Source organism: Nerophis lumbriciformis, linkage group LG30 (genome assembly GCF_033978685.3).
Source record: "Nerophis lumbriciformis linkage group LG30, RoL_Nlum_v2.1, whole genome shotgun sequence".
Lineage (NCBI taxonomy): Eukaryota > Metazoa > Chordata > Actinopteri > Syngnathiformes > Syngnathidae > Nerophis > Nerophis lumbriciformis.
In genome coordinates this window covers 23,447,587-23,473,723 of record NC_084577.2, presented here as the reverse complement: position 1 = coordinate 23,473,723, position 26,137 = coordinate 23,447,587, and the positions used below count along the sequence as shown (strand labels likewise).

At 38.5% G+C, this 26,137-nt stretch overlaps 2 protein-coding genes across 2 annotated transcripts in view; both read right to left on the bottom strand.

Annotated features, from left to right (window-relative positions):
* scarf1 (scavenger receptor class F, member 1) overlaps positions 1 to 3,766 on the bottom strand; it is a 32,006-nt gene extending 28,240 nt beyond the window's left edge. The window contains exon 1 of the mRNA XM_061925818.1: positions 3,512 to 3,766. The gene's annotated coding sequence lies outside the window, so the exon portion shown is untranslated. The remainder of the gene's footprint in view (positions 1 to 3,511) is intronic.
* rilp (Rab interacting lysosomal protein) overlaps positions 1,043 to 26,137 on the bottom strand; it is a 26,253-nt gene continuing 1,158 nt past the window's right edge. Inside the window, exons 2-8 of the mRNA XM_061925819.1 lie at positions 23,381 to 23,504; positions 14,593 to 14,714; positions 8,546 to 8,731; positions 8,264 to 8,427; positions 4,848 to 4,970; positions 4,672 to 4,746; positions 1,043 to 2,378 (exon numbers count right to left, since the gene is read on the bottom strand). Of these exons, the coding sequence (XP_061781803.1) occupies positions 2,252 to 2,378; positions 4,672 to 4,746; positions 4,848 to 4,970; positions 8,264 to 8,427; positions 8,546 to 8,731; positions 14,593 to 14,714; positions 23,381 to 23,504 (921 nt within the window). The 3' untranslated portion in view covers positions 1,043 to 2,251. The remainder of the gene's footprint in view (positions 2,379 to 4,671; positions 4,747 to 4,847; positions 4,971 to 8,263; positions 8,428 to 8,545; positions 8,732 to 14,592; positions 14,715 to 23,380; positions 23,505 to 26,137) is intronic.

Here is a 26,137-nt window from a genome sequence, read left to right as displayed (position 1 = left end):
AAATTTAAAAAAAAAACTATTTTTTAATAAGAACTTATTTTTAACGAGAATCTGTGCAATTTTGGTAAGAATTGCGTGTGAATGCCACCGCAAAAACATGCGAGTCGAACTGAAATGCTAACTGTTTGCATGCGCGCCGTTAACATGTATAAGGTAATAAGTGTAAAAAACAAGTTAGCATGCTAATGCTAGCATACTGTGGTTAACATGAGAACAGTTAGCATGTTTCAAGTATGAAGTTGTATGACTCTAGGGTCAACGGTTACAAAATTAGCTAAAAAAATTTAGCATGCTAACATTTGCATGTGTCACATACCATTACATATCTCTAGAGTTAACGATTGCAACATTTTCTTTAAAAAATTAGCATGTTAATATTAGCATGCTAACAGTTAGCGTGTTACATACCAAGTTTTATTGAACAGTTGCAAAATTTGCTAAAAAAGTTAGCATGTGTCACATGCCAAAGTATTATATGTCTGGGGTTGTGTTGCAAAATGAGCTGAAAAAGTTAGCATGCTAACATTGGCATGTTAACAGTTAGCATGTGTCATGCACCAAGTTATACACTATATTGCCAAAAGTATTTGGCCACTGTTGCGTTTGGACCAGTTGTAAAAGTAATTTTATCTCCAAAGCTGCGGAAATATAATGAGACCAGTCCAGCATAGAACATTCAATCGCGCAGCTAAGATGGTCTGATCTAAAATATGGAAACCTTCTCTTCTATAAAGTGTCTCTCCCTCCCACCCTCGTTGTCTTGTCTCTCTTTCTCGCCCAAACACATGCCCATTGTCCTCCTCAGCTGGACACAGGAACAGATAAAAACAAGGAGTATCTCTCCTCCTTACATTCCAAAGTCAAGGTTAGCACACAGTATTTGCAGACAACCAAAAGACCACAATTGGAAGAAGAACACTAGCTGTTTTGTAATATGATTATGAAAATAAAGAAGTAACACTTAAATACGGATATATGTAAATATCTGCCTCCGACACCACCCATCCAAATGATGAGAATCGGATGTCCTAATCACTTATAAAATCAAGCACTTGGGCATGGAGACTGTTTCTACAAACATTTGTGAAAGAATGTTGATTTCAGTGATTTCCAGCGTGGAACTGTCATAGGATGCTGCTATCTGTGCAACAAATACAGTCGTGAAATTTCCTCGCTCCTAAATATTCCAAAGTCAACTGTTGGCTTTATTATAAGAAAATGGAAGAGTTTGGGAACAACAGCAACTCAGCCACCAAGTGGTAGGCCACGTAAACTGACAGAGAGGAGTCAGCGGATGCTGAAGCGCATAGTGCAAAGACTTTCTGCACAGTCAGTTGCTACAGAGCTCCAAACTTCATGTGACCTTCCAATTAGCCCACGTACAGTACGCAGAGAGCTTCATGGAATGGGTTTCCATGGCCGAGCAGCTGCATCTAAGCCATACATCACCAGGTCCAATGCAAAGCGTGGTATGCAGTGGTGTAAAGCACGTCGCCACTGGACTCTAGAGCAGTGGAGACGCCTTCTCTGGACTTTTCCATCTGGCAATCTGATGGACCAGTCTGGGTTTGGAAGTTGCCAGGAGAACGGTACATTTTGGACTCAATTGTGCCGAGTGTGAAATTTGGTGGAGGAGGAATTATGGTGTGGGGTTGTTTTTCAGGAGTTGGGCTTGGCCCCTTAGTTCCAGTGAAAGGAACTTTGAATGCTCCAGGTTACCAAAACATTTTGGACAATTCCATGGGATGGCAGTTCAAGTTCATATGTGAGCAAAGGCAGTATTTGGCAATATAGTGTATGTCTGCAAGGTGTATGGCTGCGCAATAAGCAAAAAGAGTGCAAAAGTAGCTGAAAAAGTTAGGACATTTCCATGCAACCAGAAGGAACTTTTCTAACCTGTAACCTGTTTTGAAAAAAGGTGCATAATAATTATTATACTAAATAATACATTGCGAAAATCAGTTTGAATCGAATCGTCTCCCCAGGAATCAAAATCTGATTGAATCGTTAGGTTCACACTCCTAATGATTATTGACTTTTTTTTAACTGAACAAAAAAGAATGAAAAGACAAATCTGAGGGGGATTACAGAGGCTAAAATGCATAAAAAAGGAGGTGTTTTGTTTAAAAACATATTCACGTGTGTCTGAACACTTGCATAGTAGGCTTGCAGCAGGCGTGAAGTAAAAGTAGCAAAGGTTGAGGTGAGAGAAACACTTGCAGATTTGTCTTTTTTTTTTTTTGTCCCGGTCTCAGGAAGACCTCTGCTGCTCCGGCTCCCCACTGGCCTCAGAGTCGGCGAGGATCTCCCAGCTGGACGTGGCGTTGCTCATGTGGGCGGGGCTACGGCCGCTGCCCGTCCACGACATGAAGCCAAAGCTGCGGCAGAAGACAGAGGCAGGCAGACCTGAGGTCAGCTCAAACGGACGGGGAGGATTAAGACTAAAAATAGCGGATCAGAGCGCATGACAGACGGAAGGATGACGCCCATGCACAAAGACCACTGTGGTCTTATTTGGGCTTAATCGCGGTTGGAGCGCTCACTTGGGGTTTTGGACTTTTACATTGAAATGCAACTTTGTAGCATTGAAAGCAATTTTTAGTTCAACACAACAGACTACAAATGTTAGCCACCCCTCTCAGTATGATGCATACCTGTCAACCTTCCAATTCCTGTTTTAAACCCAGGTCCAGTATATACCCGGGAAAATAAACCCTCGCCAGTGCTCGAATCAAGCAAAACTCGGGGGTGGGCTTGTAAAAGCAGCGCGCAAACTTGCATGTCAGGTGATTTAACCAAATCAACAACGCGAGAGAGGTGGATTGACATGAAGATGACATCTCTGCCAAACACCCAAACTTTGTGTAAAAATCTTGTCAAATAATGTTCACCTACTTTTTACCTTCATTACACTTCATTATCATTTTGAGCTTTTTTGTTGTCTTATTTTTGTAGCTGTATGTAGAAACGGCACCGCTGAAGTGGCAGCTTGTTGCATCAGCTCTGTGCTCTTTTAATATATTTTATGTCCTTTGTGTTCTTTGCTGTTTCCCTCTTGGGTTTTTTTTTACCTTATCTTTCATGGACGTTTTGTATCTGCACTGCAACAACATCCTTCTGACCTGCTTTTTTATTTTTTTACCTATGTTCACCTACTTTTCTACCTTCTTTTACATATGTTCACCTACTTTTTTACTTTGTTCTACCTATGTTCACCTACTTTTCTACCTTCTTTTACATATGTTCACCTACTTTTTTACTTTGTTTTACCTATGTTCACCTACTTTTTTACTTTTTTTTTTACCTTTGCTTAACAACTTTTTGCCTTTTTTTTATCTGTTAACCTACTTTTTTGCCTTCTTTTACCCACGTTCACCTACTTTTTTTTACCTGTTCACCTACTATTTTTTACCTTCTTTTACCTATTTACGTTCACCTATTTTTTTCCTTCTTTTACCTATGTTCACCTACTTTTTTACCTTCTTTTACCTATGTTCACCTACTTTTTAACCTTTTTTTACCTGTTCACCTACTTATTTTTTTACCATCTTTTACCTATGTTCACCTATTTTTTACCTTCTTTTACCTATGTTCACCTACTTTTATACCTGTTTTTACCTGTTCATCAACTTCTTCTTTTTTTTACCATCTTTTACCTATGTTCACCTATTTTTTACCTTCTTTTACCTATGTTCACCTACTTTTATACCTTTTTTTACCTGTTCACCAACTTCTTTTTTTTTTTTACCATCTTTTACCTATGTTCATCTACTTTTTTACGTTTTTTGTTTTTTTACACATATGTTCACCTACTTTTTGCCTTCTTTTACCAATGCTGACCTACTTTTTTTTTTTACCTTCTTTTACCTATGTTTGACTAGGTAAACTGGAGACTTAATATATATATTTAACTGTAGAAAAGCATATATGTAGCAGGTTACACAGCCTCATGCTTTCTGTAACATTGAGGAAAAAACAGCAGCCAGTTTGGAAAAAGTGCTATATATAAGGGCTGTGAAGGAGCCAAGAATTGTTATTTTCATTTACGCAATAGTACAGAAGCTTTATATCAGACTAATCAAAACTTGAATGGTGCAGTGGTCAGTGACACATTCTTGAGACACAAAAGGCATGGATTTAAATCCCATTTAGGGCTTGTACTATGTGTATTTGTTTTATCATTTTTTATGCATGATGCGAACGTATGTGCACAATATAATAATTTTTTTAATTTATTACTCTTTTTTCGTGTTCAATGTGTTTTACTTTTGTTAATGCATATAAAAATGGTGCCGCTGAAGTGGCAGCTGATTACAGCAGCTCTCTGCTCTTTTATGTCTTCATTTGTGTTCTTTAATGTTGTCTTTTGACATCGCTCGTGTCGAAGGCTCACTAATGTGAAGATGTGTTATTGATGAGGCAGTAGTTGAAGATGAAGTGCATGAAATATGTTGTTATTCCAAATGGTTTAATGGCGTGCCGCTCTACACCAATGCAAACACCATAAACAACTATTACTTATTTCACAGCTCGCTGGCACTGTCAATCACATCCGAGCATTATTATCTTTAAAAAGACAACATTTTTGATACATTGGATCTCATTTTATTGTGCGGTTGATGCGATTCTATTTTCATGTCTGAATGTGTCCTGTCGCTGCAGTTTACTTACAGGTTTCTAATACGTGACTCTGCTGGTTTTTCAGTGCCGTCGACTTCTGTCAGAGGACTCTTGTCTTCTTCATCGCTGAAGAGAAGGAAGACATCACTCATTCAGTCATTGGAGATGAAAAATATATATTGTCTCCTCCTTCAGTACTGGATAGCGAGGATCGTTTAGAGACAGACCTGCTGCAGTCATTCACAGGAATTCCCAGCATCTTGGCTTTGATTACTTTTCTCTTTTTTGTGATGGCCGAACGCACAGCTTCCATGAGGAACCCTGGACACCGTTCCTCGTTCAGAATCTCCCTGTGGACATACCGTGATGATAGTCGGTTAGATTTGAAACAAGAAAAGAGGGAGCCTCACAGGCACTTGCACCTGCAGGGGACAACGACAATATCATACTCATTCCGGGAGGCGGTTTTACACCCTGGACTGTTCAGCAGTCAATCAACAGACACGTGTAGACGTTCACATTCACTTTCACACCTCCTGAGAGCATCCAGTTAGTCTATGGTTATGGTTTAAGTTCATTTCAAACATGCATACGGTTACAATATGATACATCACAATTAGAAATGCTTTAAAATGTAATATCGGAAATAAAAAAATAAAAAAGTATGACTTTTTAAAACGTCGCTGTGTACACGGACGTATGGAGAAGTACAGAGCGCCAATAAACCTTAAAGGCACTGTCTTTGCGTGCCGGCCTAATCACATAATATCTACGGCTTTTCACACACACAAGTGAATGCAATGCATACTTGGTCAACAGCCATACAGGTCACACTGAGGGTGGCCGTATAATCAACTTTAACACTGTTACAAATATGCGCCACACTGTGAACCCACACCAAACAAGAATGACAAACACATTTCGGGAGAACATCCGCACCGTAACACAACATAAACACAACAGAACAAATACCCAGAACCCCTTGCAGCATTAACTCTACCCCCACCCCCCAACCGCTTCATGCTCTCTCAGGGAGAGCATGTCCCAAATTCCAAGCTGCTGTTTTGAGGCATGTTTAAAAAAAAAAATGCACTTTGTGACTTCAATAATAAATATGGCAGTGCCATGTTGGCATTTGTTTCCATAACTTGAGTTGATTTATTTTGGAAAACCTTGTTACATTGTTTAATGCATCCAGCGGGGCATCACAACAAAATTAGGCATTATAATGTGTTAATTCCACGACTGTATATATCGGTATCGGTTGATATCGGAATCGGTAATTAAGAGTTGGACAATATCAGATATCGGCAAAAAAGCCATTATCGGACATCTCTAATCACAATCTCCAGTTTCTCTTTACAACATGTCCAAAAAGAAGTAGGAAGAAGCAGAGTTGAATGACATCTCTGTCATGGCCTGTGGGGGTCTGTATCGCTTTCACTGGCACTTAGCGACTTTGAGGAGGGTGGCAGCAAACCCTGCCACACAAAAAACTACAAATGTCCCGACTTGAATGACGCCCCCCCCTTCTCTATTCGTTAAAAAGACGGAAGTCGATGCAAACGCCTACTCTGCAATTACTGCTATTAGGGTAGATGCTGCAAAACAACCAAAGAAACGAAAAGTTTTAACTGAGGAGACAAAAAAAACAAGGGGCGCTACCCGGATAAAAGGACGGTCAAGGATCAACATTGGCCTGGCTTTTACTCGTGAGCTCAAAGACAAAGAGGGATTTCAGACTGATGCTGCCTTGACTCTGTTCCTGCTGGACTAGTAAGTACCTTTCGATGCTCAAATCAAAATGATAATGTTAATGTTAGCTATCGGAAATGTGCGTGGTAGCAATAATATCCACCAGCTTGATAGTTCGCAGTTCCACACTGACAGGACCAGCAAACTCAAAAGTATTGCATAAAGAAAAAACAATGCGATAACTGCAAATATAAAGATAGAGTAAAATATGTCGGTTCCTACTGTGGAAAGATCAGCCATACTGAATCATTGTGGTATTATCGTGTCAGATTATTTCTACGTGACAGAAGTTTCTGACCATTAACGGCGCTATGTGTTGGTGCTTATGGGAAATGTGGTCTTCCTTTAGGCAAAACACTACAGCTTTGGTCCACTGGCGCTGCCAAAAACAATCAAAACTGAAAGTTCCTAATTGGGGCTTCACTTTAACTCCATACATAATGAATAATAAAGTTCTCAAAACATTATTTGTTACATAAGTTGTAGTTTCCATAATGATTCTAAATAATAATAACTCCAAATTATCTAATTTTCAATAAGGCTCCAAACGTTTTTCAAAATTCTTCTTCCATGTACTTTGTAAATTCTGAGTTTGAACAGTCCCTTGAACTGTATGTATTAGTAGTACATTGGTTGACTTATTTGCTTAATCCACTCCATAATTTAATTCCACATGCTGATATGCTAAAGGTTTTAAGTGTTGTATGGGCCAACAAATGTTTTAAGTTAGAACTTTCTCTGAGGTTGCATTCCTCCTCTCTTGTTGAGAAGAACTGTTGTACGTTCTTGGGTAGTTTGCTTTGTACAATAATTTTAGCAAATGCACTAAATCATTAAATTTTAATATTTTTTTGGATGGATAAATAAAGTGTTTGAATGTTCTCTGTATCCAACGTTACGTTTTATTCTAACTGATCATTTTGGAACAAAATTTGTGAATGTATTTATTTCCCCATATTTCTACATAATAACATAGTTATGGAACAACTAGCGAGCACTAGAATATGAAGTGATTTTGTTTGTCCAGAACATATTTTTCTTTATTCATTATTGAAATATTTCTTGCCATCTTACTTTGTATATTTTTTTATATGCGATTTCCAGTTATTTTTATCATCTATTATTACACCCAAAAAGGTTTTGTTTATTTTACTCTATCAATATCTACATTGTCTGTTTAACTAAGACACAACCTTTTAGGGCAGAACAGAGGTTAGTGTGTGTGCCTCACAATGAGAAGGTCCTGGGTTCGATCCCAGGACTCGGGGTCTTCCTGTGTGGAGTTTGCATGTTCTCTCCGTGACTGCGTGGGTTCCCTCCGGGGACTCCGGCTTCCACCCACCCCCAACGACATGCACCTGGGGATAGGTTGATTGGCAACACTAAATTGGTCCTCGAGTGTAAATATTGTCTGTCTATCTGTGTCCAGGGTGTGCCCGAGAGGGACAAGAGGTAGAAAGATGGATGGGCAACATTTTTAGACTGTGGGGAAAAAAAACAAGGTGGATGAATAAATTAAGAACTAGTTTGAATTTGTAGTGCTTTAACTACTAAATACTGGTATTTTTGGAAACCGTTTAGCCATTGGTCAACATTGGCTGAGGATGCATTCAACATTCCCACAGTGCATGTCATTGATAATGCTCCTTATGTTACTGCCTCCTAGTGGTAAGACAACACAGTTGCAATTCAGGAAGCAGAATCATCTCTCCCTGGCCCACTTTTATCTTATGTTTGCTGTGGTGAGAGCGGTCGGTTTCTATGAGAACCCTCAAAAGGCTGTATTTTAGTGTGATGTGCTCTCTTGTGACACATAATGGCCTTAAATAAAAAGAACGCAGTGCGTTTAAAATGATAAAAATGTAAAGGTTGGGGAAACAACACCCACCTTTGATAGTAGTTGAGCTCTTCTTGCACCAGGAAGAGGTTGGTTTTGAGCTCGTTCCTCTCAAAAATTATGTCTCGCATCTCCTTCTTGGTGAAGCACGGCTGATCAGGATCCTTGTGGTCCGCCGAAGGCTCCGTTTGACTATCGATGGGACTTGGACTGGCCTAAGAGGGATATAAGACGACAGTGGATTTATTCACACCAAACCCGCATTTGACTTGAGTTTGGGCCAAACATGTAAAAGAAGTAAAGAAAACTGCTAAAGAATAACTTTGTTCATACATGGATATTGCTGTTGGTTCTGTCCATCTGTGCTTGCAGCTTCTCGATCACTTTGACTTTCTCTTTCAGGTCGGCCTCCATGTCGGCCTTCCTCTCCACCGTGCTCTTGAGCTGGGCCTGTAGCACGCTCTGCTTGTGCCGCAGCTCCGCATTCATCTTCATGAAGCGGTCCAACTGCTCCTGGAGCTGAACAAGAGCACACATGTGGTTCAATTAATAATATGTACACATAATGACATAGCCTTAAAAAACTGTCTTTGGTAATTTAGTACATTAATACTTAGTTATTTGTCGATATTTTTTTCCGATTAAAATATTCACCAAAAGTTTTCTTCGTTTTTTTCTGCGTAGCATTCCGCAAACCAGAGTGCTCAAACAAAGAATCCCACACATTGGTGACATAATCTTGTTGCGTTATTGATACACTAAGTAGGTCCAATTGTGTTTGTAACTAAGGTGAACTAAGCCTGATCCGACAATGATATCAAATACCGGTCCGATATCATGAAAAAAAACATATATAGGACTACAGTATATTAGCTTGCAGCTAATATCTCCGATATAAAATCCGAAAACATGCAGTCCTGCAGCGTGTTAACTTATATAAAGCTGGACAGCTACTTAACATCTAAATGTCCTCCAATAAACACACAACAATAGTCTTTTCTTCTATTTGAGTCATTTACAAAAGGTAAACATGGTAGGCTGTAGGCTACTAGGAGCGAGCAGCTACACAACAGCTAAGCACACGATAGCACACAAGCTAGACATACATATTAAGGGTCCTTAATAGGGATGTCCGATAATATCGGACTGCCGATATTATCGGCCGATAAATGCTTTAAAATGTAATATCGGAAATTATCGGTATCGGTTTCAAAATTATCGGTATCGTTTCAAAATGTAAAATGTATGACTTTTTAAATCGCCGCTGTGTACACGGACGTAGGGAGAAGTACAGAGCGCCAATAAACCTTAAAGGCACTTCCTTTGCGTGCCGGCCCAATCACATAATATCTACGGCTTTTCACACACACAAGTGAATGCAAGGCATACTTGGTCAACAGCCATACAGGTCACACTGAGGGTGGCCGTATAAACAACTTTAACACTGTTACAAACATGCGCCACACTGTGAACCCACACCAAACAAGAATGACAAACACATTTCGGGAGAACATCCGCACCGTAACACAACATAAACACAACAGAACAAATACCCAGAACCCCTTGCAGCACTAACTCTTCCGGGACAATTTCTACCCCCCACTAGTCCCTCCCCCCACCTCAACCCCCCCGCCCCCGCCCACCTCAACCTTCTCATGCTCTCTCAGGGAGAGCATGTCCCAAATTCCAAGCTGCTGTTTTGAGGCATGTTAAAAAAAAAATAAAGCACTTTGTGACTTCAATAATAAATATGGCAGTGCCATGTTGGCATTTTTTTTCCAGAACTTGAGTTCATTTATTTTGGAAAACCTTGTTACATTGTTTAATGCATCCAGCAGGGCATCCCAACAAAATTAGGCACAATAATGTGTTAATTTCACGACTGTATATATCGGTATCGGTTGATATCGGAATCGGTAATTAAGAGTTGGACAATCTCGGAATATCGGATATCGGCAAAAAAGCCATTATCGGACATCTCTAGTCCTTAACTGAACCAAAATGAAGTTTAAAACACAAAATACGTCAAGGTAAACAAGTATCAAATAATTATAGTTGCATATGGCAGACGTGTATTAGAAAGTATCCAGTAACAAACATGTCCACACTTATTGTGAGATGGGCTTACCTTAATGAATTACGGATGCCACTATGTGTTTCCAAGAAAACAATTACCGCTCCACTTCAACTTAAAGACAGCGTTAGTCCATTCCAGACGATTTAAAATAAAAAGGTTAGTTTTTCACTTTTTTACTCTTGTTCTCTGTTTGACTCATTTCACTTGATCAAACTTTTTTTTTTTTTAATATTCCATGCTACAAAATAATAAAAGTATGCGTTATTCCTGCTGATATCGTATCGGATCAGTCAATCGGCCAATACACAAAGCTCCGATATCGGTATCGTGTCGGAAGTGAAAAAGTTGTATCAGGACGTTTTTTTTTTCTAAACATGCCTGTTTCAGTTACACCACAGGTCTGTGCATTACAAGAAAATCCACCGCGAGGCTCAAAAAAAGCTGCATGTGAAATGCACTTTGACAAAGAAAGTGAGAAACACTATTTAATTAAATAAAGAACTTGTAGTAAAGTACTCTCTTCTCCCCTCCTCCACTCATCACCAACAAGAGTCTGCAAAAAAAGTGATACATTTTTAATTCATTATTTATATGTAGTTTTGCATGTAAAACTATAATTATTCTCTATAAAAATGTCTTTTCGACAAAATTGCTTGAATTTGCTTACAATGTGGTGTTCATTCGACCTTGTGGAACAGATTACTAAACTAAACCGAGGTACCACTGTATTAGTGGCCAAACAGGATGCCAGTTTATTGGAGTAAGACGGGTATTCTTTTTTCCTTAAAGAACATACAACTAAGGTCACCTGTCTGGAAGTAAGTAACAAATCGTTATCACATACACACCCAGTTATGATAGTTATTGACATCACATGGTAAAAAATACCAAGACACACACACAAAAAAGGAGGGGAAAACCTGCTCAGATCCGTCTAAAGTACAACTTAATCTTCAACCGGGAACTGTCTGTCATCTCTTCAACACAGCTGCTGTCTCACTATGACTTTCATTTCCAACTACACACACTGGCGCACCTCTTTGAAATCTGCATTACCAGCCAATTCAATTACCCTATATGACCTTTCAAGTGACAAAAAAACAATGTACAAGCGTAACAAACGTCAACCTGGCATGATGCAACTTAACACATAAGTGTACGAACAAGTTAAAGTACTTGGTGAAAAGAAACATGAATTCTGCAACAACAACAAAATTTAGATTTTGATAAATACCAGGGGTGCTCAAAAAAAAAGATTAATTCTGATTTTAAATCAGTTTATAGTTGTTTACTTTTTTCTAAATTAAAACTTTTTTTGCAATTTTTTTGAAGAATACATTTTTTGATTAAAAACATTAAACAACTATTATTGATATTATTATTATTGATACTGTTGATTACCCTGCCCCAGTATTGTATGTATATTCCTTTCAATTGCTTTGTACATTGTATTGTAAAATTGGGATAGACTTAGATAAACTTAAAAAGATAATAAATATTGATTTCAATATTTTTTTATAATTTCTTTTTATATTTTATTAATATTAATAATTTATTATACATTTTCTATCGCTTGTCCCATTAATAAATATTTTTTTTAAATTAAAAAGGAGTTAGGGTTGCTCTTTATTCTTTTATCAGATTGATTAACATTCTGTGATTTTTGTCAATACAATGTTAAAAACACATTTTTAAAAAGACATATTTTAGGCCAACACTGCGCTTATAAGTCAGCAGCCAAGAGGAGCTTTTGTAGCCTGTTACCTGTTTTGAAGAGGTTTCATTAAAATTCATATACCAAATAATATATTACAAGAATGTTAAATGTAGAAAACAAACACACACGAACATAGCAATTTATCGATGCCAGCAAAGTACACATATGTTTTTATTTTTTCATGCATCCTAAATATTAGATAAATGCGATCAAAAGTCAGCTTACAATGGAGCTTGTGGCAGTCACTTTATTCTGCCTATAAAAGCCCTTAAAAAACATCCCAACACATCCATTTAGGTTTTATATACATGCTGTAAGTATATATGTAATGTAGTAACAGGCACATTATTAATAACTTCTAATATTTACGTATTTTGCTCATTTTAAGCATATGCGACGCATTAATTTAAAAAACGCATCACAACGTTCGCTTTTTTTTCAACAACATCATTGATTATTACTCACTGCAGACTTTTTGAGAGCCAAAAAACATAATAAAACATCACATACTGTACAATGTCTGCTGTCATTAGGATGTTCATATACTCTCATTTAGATGAAGAATGACTCATAATCAACATGAAGAAACGGGAGGTGGAATGAAGTGTCTTTTCGTGTTGTTCTCGCCATTTCCGGGGTCTAAATTGGCTGTCAAAGTGTACTACCTTGTTGGAATACGTCCTCATCCTTCTACTATCCGGGTGAGAGGCATGATTTATGATCTACAATGAAGTTTGACGAGCGAGGAAGCGAGGAAGAGGTTTACCGCTCGATGATGTAAACATAGGCACACACGCTTGTGATCACTGCGCAGCTATAGTTTGTCTGTGTTAGCGCATATAGTAACAATATCCCTAATACTTGGTTAATATTCAAGTCATGAAATGGCGCTTTTTAATTGTTTTTTTATTGGGTTTTATGGGCGGAATAAAAGACCTCCCAGTGGTTTCGCTGTAAGTGGACTTTTATTTACATTTATTTAATATTTAGAATGCAAAAAAAATAATACATCCGTCGTCATGTCTTTAATAATGATTGTGAACGATAGGCAAAATTCCAAAAAATTGAGGTTCCCCTTTAAACACTTTTGATTGGCCAGGAGGCAAAGGACGGGGAATCAACAATACTTATTATGCTTACAGTCATGCACTACAGTCACTTTATTATTTATTCTTTCAGTATACCATTTATATAGCTCTAGTATATTTTTAATCTGTCGGCTTATTATGTGCCATGCACCACAATCACTTTATTATTTAATATCTGCCTACTTGCACAAAGCTCTGTATGTACGATACAGGCCAAATATTTAGACACACCTTCTCATTCAATGCATTTTCTTAATTTTCATGACTATTTACATTGTAGATTGTCACTGAAGGCATCAAAACTACGAATGAACACATGTGGAATTATGTACTTATCAAAAAAAGGTGAAATAACTTAAAACATGTTTTATATTCTAGTTGCTCTGATTACTGCTCTGCACACTCTTGGCATTCTCTTGATGAGCTTCAAGAGGTAGTCACCTGAAATTGTTTTCACTTCACAGATGTGCCTTATCAGGGTTGATTAGTGGAATTTCTTGCATTATCAATGGGGTTGGGACCATCAGTTGTGTTGTGAATGAGAAGGTGTGTCCAAACTTTTGGCCTGTACTGTATGTGTATGTTTTTATTTAACTATAGTTTTGTGTGTAACTAGCAATTGTCGCTAATTTACTGCTCTGTGTGCCTCTTAATTGCCCTCCAGGGACACTTTTTTTTTTTTTTTTATTAAATTGAATTGATTGACAAATATGTCTGTCACTCAAAAGCCGGTGACTGCGGAGAAAAAAAAACAACAGTAATTATCGCACTAATTAAAACCTTGAATACGATTAATTGTGCAGCCCTACTGTAGAGTGGATTGTGTTTCATTTTCAAACCAGAATAATTCGCATCAATCTGTTGAATTGGACAGCCCTAAATAATATATTGTCGGGATCCCCAGCAAGAACATCCAGAAGCTACAATACATGCAGAATAGTGCTGCTAGGATCCTGATGAGAGTGCGGAAATATGACCATATCACACCAATTCTCAAATCCCTTCACTGGCTTCCTGTTCCACTCAGGATTGAATAAAAAGTCTCCCTACTAACCCACCAGTGCCTCCATGGAAATGCCCCCCTCTACCTCAAATAACTACTCACCCCCAAATCCTCCACTCGACATCCTCCACTCCAACCTCCGAGGACAAAGCTACAAACAATGGGAGACCGGGCTTTTTGCGCGGCCGCTCCCAATCTGTGGAACGCTCTCCCTGACCACCTGAAGGTACCACAGACTGTGGATGCTTTTAAAAAAGGCTTATAAACCCTTCTTTTTTAAAAAGCCATTTTCAGATATATGCATACTAGTTCTAGCTATTTGGCTGTTCTAGTTTTTATTTCTATTTATTTATTTATTTTAATACACTGTAGCACTTTTAGGTTGTTTACTCAATGTAAAGTGCTCTTTAAAAATAAAATATATTATTATTATTATTATTAATAATAATGATTGTCATATCTCATTCTCTACACGACTGTCTTATGGCTGCTTACCGCCTCCACCTCCTTGGAGATGGTGGTGATCTGTTGGACTTTTGCCCTCAGCTCATCTCTTTGCTTGTCCACCACCTGCTTCAGCTTCAGCATCACTTCTCGCTCCTGCCGCTGGACACGGTCTGTGCACAAAAACACACACACTGTTATTGTTCCACTTGGGGAAAAAACAAAAATGTGACCATTGTTGTTTGTGTTTCCTGTCTGCACCGTATTACACTGAATTGTCTCTGCTCAATAAAGAGAAGAAGTGAAAATAAAGACGACTATATACTTTGTTTCTTCGGTAGTAGTTCCTCTAAAAAACAGTCATATTAAAAACTGGTTTTATCTCAGTCAACAATGAACTTCTTCACTGAATTTCTCCAACGCAAACATGCCACAAATAACTTGCTGTTGAGTTCCATTGTACTGAGTTGCAGCATACTTAGAGCAAACGAAAGCTAAGTTAACAAAGGGTCAGATAAGTAGCAAGTGAAGTCCTTATTTATTGCATACATGTCTACAGCAAAAATGTACGCTTGTCTTACTTTTTTGCTGTGTTCAAACTTATGGACGTCCTTTTATTCACAACAGTGGACATTCATTACATTTTTACTGGTACACTTCTTTTTTTTTTTAATAATCTGGACTATCATTTCAGATTTACTTGAGCATGTTACACCATGCAGCACAGATAAGCGTGGGAGCTTAATCTAGGAGTCTTATTTAGCACATCAAATAAACATCTGGTCATATGAATCATTTAGAAAACAGGCTTTGCTACTTCAACAATGTTTAAAAAAAAAAAAACCACACAAGTCAGCCAAGCAACTCCACCCTCTGACGAAACATTGGTGAACATTGATGTCATAATCTTGGGAGAAAAATAATAGCTGGTGGGGATGTAACGATATAAAAGTTTCATATTATGGTTATCGTGACCAAAATTATCCTGGTTATCATTATTAATGCAACATTGTTGAACGTGTTCAAAATGTACTTATACACACAGTGAATTATTTTGACCAAGTTTTTTTTTTTTTAAACAACAAAAATAAATTAAAGCTGCAAGCAGCGATGGACGGGACCGACTTTGAGGGCTCATAAAATCCAAACAGGAGCAGTAATTAAAACTCTTTCATCAACTTTTAATCAGAAGGGTTCAATCTCTCTCCTGTGCTAATTGGAAGCCGACACGACAAACGCACTCAGAGGAGATAATGTTTGAAAAAAAGTGACTGTTTTTACTCAACTTTTGTTTTGAAGGGGGAATTGCAAACTTCCTGTTGATTTTTGCTGAGGGTTGTCAGTGTATGAAATCTAGGTCTCAGTGAGACCTACATAGAGGTTTTTGTTTCATGTCTCTACGACATTCCTACTTGGACTTAGAGGCAGTTTTGTCCGTCTTTTCTTCCTAGGGGGCGCTAGAGCGCAATTTTGAGTTTTGGGGTTTGGTTTTTTTGATTAGATTGCAATTTTCGCCAGTCCTGATGTGTGTGTCCAATTTGGGGAGTTTTGAAGCATGTTAAGGGGGTCAAATTACAGCTCAAAGAGGCGGTGGTATAATAATAAAACGCTAGAAATTCAATAGGGTCCTCTGTCCCTAATAAACACTGTTAGAAAAAACATTAGTTTGCATGTTTTGTGTTTCTTATGCTTCCACTGTTTTAGTCTTAGTATTTTATCTGTTTTAATGGCAAAGCTTTTATTGTTTTAAATATTGATATGTACTTTAACACTTTAACATGTATTTGAAATTAATATTATTTATTATTTCTGGCGGGTGTTGTGGCATCCTAGTCTGTTCAGCGGTCCTTGAACGCACCGTAGAAACACTTCAGAAAATAGAACGATCGCTCTGTTCTAAAAGAGCACAGCTTGTAGGTTCACTGTGCACAATTGAATGTCTTAGTTGCTCAGACAAAAATGTGTTTGTATAAGTCTGATTTGGGTATGTCGTTTCTTAATTGAGGAAGACAATAATGTTTCTTGTTTTCATGTTAGCGTGTAGGCTAGCAAGCTGGCACCAGTCAGTCCGTGAGTTTATCTAAGTGCAGTTATAAATCACGGTTTTGCGATCATTTAAATTTAAAACGGTATTACTAACCGTCAGGAGTTTTAAACGCGGTTATTGTTAACACCGTTTATCGTCACATCCCTAATATTCGCACAGAATAATAAACAAAAATATCTAGTACACTAAAACCTCATTATCGTATCGATAAAATCCAAATAATAAAACCTTCTCAACAAGTATTTTTTAAAGATTTAATGATGCATCGTCGAAAGGTTTGCACTTTGCACTACTAGTTTATTTGTAAACATTTTTTATTTTTTTTCAACCACAAAAAATGTATACAAACAACAATCATATAAAACAAAATATGGAAGCAAACAATAAGAATAATTAGTTAACAAAAGAGATGTCCGATAGTGGCTTTTTTGCCGATATTCCGATATTGTCCAACTCTTAATTACAGATTCCGATATCAACCGATACCGACATATACAGTCGTGGAATTAACACATTATTATGCCTAATTTTGTTGTGATGCCCCGCTGGATGCATTAAACAATGTAACAAGGTTTTCCAAAATAAATCAACTCAAGTTATGGAAAAAAATGCCAACATGGCACTGCCATATTTATTATTGAAGTCACAAAGTGCATTATTTTTTTTAACATGCCTCAAAACAGCAGCTTGGAATTTGGGACATGCTCTCCCTGAGAGAGCATGAGGAGGTTGAAGTGGGCGGGGTAGGGGGGGTTGAGGTGGGGATAGGGGGTAGCGGGGTTGTATATTGTAGCGTTCCGGAAGAGTTAGTGCTGCAAGGGGTTCTGGGTATTTGTTCTGTTGTGTTTATGTTGTGTTACGGTGCGGATGTTCTCCCGAAATGTGTTTGTCATTCTTGTTTGGTGTGGGTTCACAGTGTGGCGCATATTTGTAACAGTGTTAATGTTGTCTCAATGTGACCTGTATGGCTGTTGACCAAGTATGCTTTGAATTCACTTGTGTGTGTGGAAAGCCGTAGATATTATGTGACTGGGCCGGCACGCAAAGGCAGTGCCTTTAAGGTTTTTTGGCGCTCTGTACTTCTCCCTACGTCCGTGTACTAGAGATGCGCGGATAGGCAATTATTTCATCCGCAACCGCATCAGAAAGTCGTCAACCATCCGCAATCCACCCGATCTAACATTTGATCAGAACCGCATCCGCCCGCACCCGCCCGTTGTTATATATCTAATATAGACGATGCAAGGCATTAGTGAGGTTATAAAGCTTTTGCCTGTTAAAGAAAGGAGACTGATCCAATGCAGCACAGACATTCGCGTGCCACGCTGTCACGACCCAGACGCACACCAGTGCGCAATCATATGGGAGCCGCGCTGAGCGCACCTCCAAGCGCGTCTCGCTGCCGGCGACGGCCGGGTATGGGCCCGACGCTCCAGCGCCATCCATTTTCAGGGCTAGGTGATTCGGCAGGTGGGTTGTTACACACCCCTTAGCGGGTTCCAACTTCCATGGCCACCGTCCTAGCTGCTGTCTATATCAACCAGGGTGAGCCCCACCCCTTTCGTGAGCGCACTGCGCACGAAGTGACCCCTGTTACGCTCCCCCGGCAACAGGGGTGGCGGGCAGGTAAGCTGCGCGGGCGGAGCGCGCGGAGTGACCCCTGTTACAAGCCCCCGGCCACGGGGGTGGCGGGCAGGTAAGCTGCGCGTGACGCCGGCCGCGGCGAAGGCGGACGAGGCGGGGTGTCGGTGCGGTGGGCGCGGTGGTGACCCTGGACGTGCGTCGGGCCCTTCTCGCGGATCGCCTCAGCTACGGCTCCCGGTGGGGCCCTCTCGGGGGAAGGGGCCTCGGTCCCGGACCCCAGCGAGGCGTCCCTTCTCCGCTCCGTAAAAGTGTCCATCTCTCTTTTTTTTTTTCTTCTGTTGTGGCATATGCAGCAGGTGCCTGCTCGTTTTTCGTATGTGGGTAACAACATTTAACTATGTATATATATTTCCGAATTGGTTTAACTGCCACCCGCCTGAATCTATTTAAAATCTAATTTTTTTTTATTTCATCCGCCCGATCCGCGGATAATCCACAGACTCCGCGGTTGTGCCCGCAAACCGCGCATCTCTACCGTGTACACAGCGGCGTTTTAAAAACTCATAAATTTTACTTTTTGAAACCGATACCGATAATTTTGAAACCGATACCGATAATTTCCGATATTACATTTTAAAGCATTTATCGGCCGATAATATCGGCAGTCCGATATTATCGGACATCTCTAGTTAAACATACTGATAACAATACTATGCACAAATACACACTTAAATACATACACATGTACATGCACTACACACAAAAAGTGTTCAATACTCTGCTTTTTGGGGATGAACGTAAGCTAAGCTATAAACTATTACAGGTATATTTGACATTCTTTACACTTTGAACTGAAGGAACATGTTTAATGCTTTTACAGTACTTCTTGCACAATTTGCCGTTCTCTATTAATGAGATGGACGGCCAAATTCCCAACAGATGAACACATTTTTCAGAAAAATCATTCAGTATGTCTTCCTGTGACTCTACCAGTCTCTCTGTATTTCTGTTGCAACCTGCTGATGACACGCGGTGACAGGCTAAACTCGGCGGCCACTTCACTCTGAGAGCATCCTGTTTGAAGCCTGACAGTGACAACGTGCTGTTGATCGTCTGCTAACACTTCATGATGTCAAAACGTGACATTATAAATGGAATAGAACGCTGTATTGTTTGTTATTATTGCAATGAAACTGCATCATTTTTTTGGTCAATTCATGGATTGCACACAACTTTGTGACTTCTGCTGTTCAGCTTTTTGTTGGAGAACAAAGACAAAATACCAAAACAGACTTCTGCATTCAAAGGTTTAGAAAGGGTTCAATTAGGTTCCCCTGTGAAGACTATACAGTAGTACCTCAATTCACAAGGTCTGTGACGGACCTCTTAACTCAAAACACTTGTATCTCTAGTCTATGTTGCCCACTGAAATGAATTTAAATCAATTGAATCAGTGCTCGGCCCCTCAAAACAGTACAAATTTACCATCCCTTAAAAAAAAGTAACTTTGAGAAAAGAAATACTGTATGAAAAACAATACAATAGAATGTACTACAAACAGTTACAGTAGTTGTATCAAGTAATGTAAAGATAATGTACAAAATGTACCTTGAAGAGTGGACTTACATAGGTATCTTCTTCGAACTTCTCTATATTTTCATGGATAAATGTCTGCTGTTTAGATATTATTTTAACATCATTGGCGGGCATTATTAATGCATTCTGCTTCAGTGTGGTGCAGACTAGCAGTGCTACGCTCAAATTGCATCGCCAAGTTAGGTAGCTACATGCTCTGTCACGTTTTTGAGGATTTTGTTCTTTAATTCGATGACTATTATCCGGTTATTCTCAACACTGTTCTTCACACTCACATTCTTTGGTTGAAAAATGTCTATCTCTAGCTACAAGCTAATGCTCGAGAGTAAGACCAGGTGTTTAGGTCAGATCTTACGGGGTTCACTGTGACATATGCAACGGGGATGCTCGTAACTCAAATTTTTCGCTTGCAACTTAAAGCATAACAATTAACTGAGAGACAGCTCTTATCTCTAAACCCTCTTAAGTTGAGTTACCATTGAAGTGCGTTTTAGGTTTATCTTGAAATTTTACAAATAATTTACAAATAATAGCCTATATATATATATCCATTCATACTGTAGCGACTTGCTAAAGTCAATGTTTTATGTTCGTGTGGTTTGGATTTGATGTCAGTTTTTCCCCTTGTTTGCAAACACACCATCCGTGCCTAAAGGTGATTGGGGTAGAATGTGGAAGCGTTGTTGTGTCTCAGTAGGGAAACGAAGACTCAAGGGGACGAAAGTGTTCTCTTGGAAGGTAAAACCTGTTGGAATTGTGCCGTTGTTTGTTGGTAATAAAAGATAAAAATAGCGTCGGACTTTGAGTGATTTCTTCTGGGGCTACAATACATTAAAAGTCCTTATTTTCAAGGTGCTGTGGTAATAATAATGCCGTGGCGGCGCGCCACATTCAATTACATTAAGGGGAAACCATATACCGTATACATATACATACCTGCCAACTTTTGAAATCAGAAAAACCTAGTAGCCAGGGTCCAGGGGCCGCAGGCCCCGGTAGGTCCAGGACAAAGTCCTGGTGGGGGGTTCAGGATTTCGCCCCCCGACGCAAAATGATTATTAGCATTCAGACAGGTTAAAATGTTGCTAAAACCATCACTTTTCTATCAGTCACAGTGACTTTTCAAAACAAAAATATTACAGCAAAAATCATATGGGTTGATTGACATGTTTATTCTGTAAGCTAACTTCAATAGTTTGAAATTATTTTGACAGTTAATGCCAGTTATCCTGTCAACCTTTCACATGACTTCAATTTGTTAATTGAAATTATAAACAGTATAAACACTTTTTACAGTAAACAAATGGTAAAACAGTACTAAACAATTCCATTTAAAAAAAAATTGGTGTCATTATTAACTTTCTGTCCAAGCTTGTATAATCTACTGCCTTGTTCAATTGTAAAAAATATTCTGTGCCTAAAATTCACATTTCTATCACAATTATCATACTGTAAACATGGTAAGCTAACTTCATTAAAATTAATAGTCCTGTCAATAGCATGGAATTACAATTCAAATGTAGTTTTTTTGTAAGCCTTTCAAAAGAATTCAAAATATGAAAAATTAATGAAAATTAATTTAAGCCATCAGACACTTGAAAAGTGGCACATCACATCTCTAATGTAATCATTTTGACTTTTCAACAGAAATAGCACTGCAAAAATATTAAGGACATACTTCTGTATTTTGGTAGTTATGCTGTCAACATTTAACAAGATTTCTTCAACTTGGACTTGAAAGCATAAATAGTATAAACACTTTTAACAGTATAACAGTACTAAACAATTCCAAAAGATAACATTGGTGTCATTACCTTTTTGTTTGCTCAATTATTGCCTCCGTAAATAAAACTTCGGCATTTATCACATCCAAAGAATCTGTTTGGGCGACGAAAAACGTTGAAAGTTTTCCACTTGTATCGCTAGCAACGGCATTAGACTTGTGTTTTTTTTTCCCAACGTGGTCTTTTACATCGCTAATTCCTCCATGTCCGATCGAAAAATCTTGTCTGCACAAGGTGCAATTCGCGTAGTTTTCACCCTTTTTGGAACAGATAATTATTCCCGGATAGGCTTTTGAATATTCTTCACGGAATGACTGCAGTTTTCTTTTCGGTTTAAGACTCGTTTGCGATTTTTCTCCGGCTGATTCCATGATCGTTCGCTCGTTTGGAAACAATGGCCTCGTGCTTGGCAGCGGTGCTATAAATAGCCTCGCGCATGGCATTCGGAATGGCTCGATAGGAAGTTACGGGAAGCAGTGTCGATTGTCATTGTTGTTACGCGATTTCGTGAATAAAACTTAAAAAAAAAAAAAAAATTTAATTAATGAAAAACCGTATTTTTTATCACTGCAACCGTAACCCGGAATAGGTTGATGAAAACCGTACTAATTACGGGAAAACCGGAGTAGTTGGCAGGTATGCATATATACACAGCTCAATTTTTGTTTCATCTGACATCACATGGACAAAGATAAGACCTTCTGGAGGAAAGTTCTGTGGTCAGATGAAACAAAAATGTTGCTGTTTGGCCACAATACCCAGCAATATGTTTGGAGGAGAAAAGCTGAGGCCCTTAATCCCAGGAACACCACACCTAGCGTCAAGCATGGTGGTGGTAGTATTATGCTCTGGGACCAGTTTTGCTGCCAATGGAACTGGTGCTTTACAGAGAGTCAATGGGACAATGAAAAAGGAGGATTACCTCCAAATTTTTCAGGACAACCTAAAATCATCAGCCCAGAGGTTGGGTCCTGGGCGCAGTTGGGTGTTCCAACAGGACAATGACCCCAAACACACTTCAAAAGTGGTAAAAGAATGGCTAAATCAGGCTAGAATTAAGGTTTTAGAATGGCCTTCCCAAAGTCCTGACGTGTGGACAATGCCGAAGAAACAAGTCCATGTCAGAAAACCAACAAATTTAGCTGAACTGCACCAATTTTGTCTAAAGGAGTGGTCAAAAATTCAACCAGAAGCTTGTGGATGGCTACCGAAAGCGCCTTATTGCAGTGAAACATGCCAAGGGACATGTAAGCAAATATTAACATTGCTGTATGTATACTTTTGACCCAGCAGATTTGCTCACATTTTCAGTAGACCCATAATAAATTCATAAAAGAACCAAACTTCATGAATGTTTTTTGTGACCAACAAGTATGTGCTCCAATCACTCTATCACAAAAAGATAAGAGTTGTAGAAATTATTGGAAACTCAAGACAGCCATGACATTATGTTCTTTACAAGTGTATGTAAACTTTTGACCACGACTGTATATATATATATACATACTAATATATAACAATATAAATACATTCCTATTATTAACAATATATATACCATTTATGTTTAGAAAAAAGTGTCTCTCTGTCAGCCTTGTGATTGACAGGTGATTAGTCCAGGATGTACCCACCTTTCACACCAAGTCGTCCAGGATAGGACAGAACAGTGGTATGAAAAATAAAAGGACTATTATAATTATGTCGATTTTGCTCGTGCAGCAATCAGATGTGATCACATTTTTATCATCTCAGTTTTATTACGCAAGACTCATGTTGTCAAGTCACATGAGGCTTATAATGATGACATGGCGACTTAAATTCTTGTACTCACCGTCCTGCGCATGGCTGCCTTTCAGCCTGCTCTGCAGCTGCTGGTTGTCCTCCTGGAGCTGCTGAACGTGGACCTGCAGCTCCTCACACTTGCTCCTCCACTGCAGCTCCTTCTGTTGCTGCTCCTGCTCCACACAACCAAACATGGAGTCAATCAAATGACGGTCGTACTACAACGTCTGTTTAATTTGCAGCACCTATGAACTTGGATTATCACGTGTGGTTGACCTAAAAGAAACGGAAGGAAAACTGCATGGAGCCGGTGTGATCGACCTGTACTTTACATGCTTGGATTGAGTCAGGCCTCCGCTCACATTCCAAGAACATGGAAGAATTGACCAAACTCTGCTTCTTCCTACTCCTATTCAAACATGTTGAATAATGCAAATATGTGACAGTCTTAAAAATTCACTGGAAAACCTCTTTTTATGTTTCTTTGTTTAGCAAACTTTTCAATGATACCAACCTTTTCAAAATGGGGTACATTTTAGTGACATTTTTAACAAAAAAAGTCCCTACTAAAATCTTTGTATTAAGGAAGTTGACCAGAAACTTGTGAATTTTACCGGTTTTAAAAGTCCATAACCTTGTTAATATTTATCACAGGAAAATGACACTAATATCACCGGAATTGTCCTAACACGACCGATCTAATAATACTGGTTTCATGTAAATCCGTTATTTTTTCAATACCTACAATGTAGCCTAAAGTGTAAAAGAACACAAGGAATGCATGTTTAAATGGAACCATACAGTATATATTTAGAATTATATATTTTTTTAAATCTAAAAATGTGAATGGTTAAAAATAATGACTTTTTTTTTTTTTTTTTTTAAATCATATCAAGAATTACAATAGCCAGGTATCTCACCTGTGTAAAGTTGCATCCCCACCTTGTCAAAATATCCCCAAACTTGTCCCATTTGTTTGTGCTGCAAAAATTATTTGTCTAATTATTATAGTTTTTTTGTAATGTTTTTTGGTCTATTGTAGTTTTTACGTTATTGACGTGTTATTATTCACATCCAGCCCCCAACCATGTCAAAAACTACCCAAACTTGTCCCAATCGTTTGTGCTATGCTTATAGTACAGTAGTTTTTACGTTACCAATGTGTTATTATTCATATCCAGCCAACAACCATGTGAAAATCTCCCCAAACTTGTCCCAATCGTTTGTGCTGCAAAATGTTTATGTCTAATTATTATAGTTAGACAAAATGATTTAATGGTTTTTATATTATTAACGTGTTATTAATAGGGGTGTAACGGTACACAAAAATTTCGGTTCGGTACGTACCTCGGTTTAGAGGTCACGGTTCGGTTCATTTACGGTACAATAAGAAAACAACAAAATATACATTTTTGGGTTATTTATTTACCAAATTTGTAAACAATGGCTTTATCCTTTTAACATTGGGAACACTATAATAATTCTGCCCACATTAATCAACATTAAACTGCCTCAAGTTGTTGCTCAGATTAAATAAAATGCCAAAACTTTTCTTCTACATATAAAAATTGCAACATTAAACAGTTTCAAGTCAACTCATCATGCTTAATTTATCACAGCATTTGGGAAGCCTGTAGTTGATCTTTATTATGTAAATGTTATATTTTTATCAACATGTGATAGCAGGGACCCTGCCATTCAAAACATAGGCTGCTGCATTTCTAATGATTAATGTAACTATAGCTGAAAAAAAGGTGCAATAGGAGAGACTATTCATCCCTGAACACCATGGAGTTCATGTAGGCTTAATGACGCAGGTACATTATTATATCAACTATCAGAGACATAAACTCTTCATTTAACATAATGTCCTTTTTTGCTGCTTCAACACAGCTCAATCAACACAGAAAAAGGTAAAGTGAAATAACAGACAGGGCTTTGCTGTCCGTAACACACACACACACACACCGCAAAATTAGCTAACGTTACGCTAAAAGCTAATTAGCCTTCATCTCAAGCCAGGACTGCCTTTTATATTTCTAGAAGGTCAAAGGGCTCATAGTGATGTTACTAGTAGTTGACTGGGAGGTGTTTATTGTCATTTGGGGAGAGTCTGCTGCCTGATGCTTACCTGCTAAATGCTAAGCACTGACAACATGCGCTCTGAATATGCACTGCTGATTGGCTGTTACCGCTCTGAATACGCACTGCTGATTGGCTGTTACCGCTCTGTTTGTAACCAATCAGATGGTTGTGTGGGTGGGACAATGCTGCGCTGTGTAGAGGACTGACAGAGACAGAAGGAAGTGGAGGCGGCTACTTAATACGTTCGTTCGGTACACCTCCGAACCGAAACCCCCGTACCGAAACGGTTCAATACAAATACACGTAGTTACACCCCTAGTTGTTAGTCATAACCCGCCCCCAATTATGTGAAAATCTCCCCAAACGTGTCCTATTTGTTTGTGCTTCAAATTTATTTGTCTAACTATTATAGTATTTATGTTAACGTTTAATGTTTTTTATGTTAACGTGTTATTATTTATATCCTGCCCCCAAGTGTTTGTGTCTCCTCTCAATTGCTCTGTTTATTGCTGTTCTGAGTGTTGCTGGGTCGGGTTTGGTTTTGGAATTGGATTGCATTGCTATGGTTTTGCTGTGTATTGTTTTGTTAGATTGATTAATTAAAAAAAAAAAAAAAAAAAATCGATTTTTGAAAAATGAAAATCGATACTGAATCGTACAACGTGAGAATGGCGATTTGAATTTGAATCACTTTACCCACCTGTTCCCAGTGACACCCACA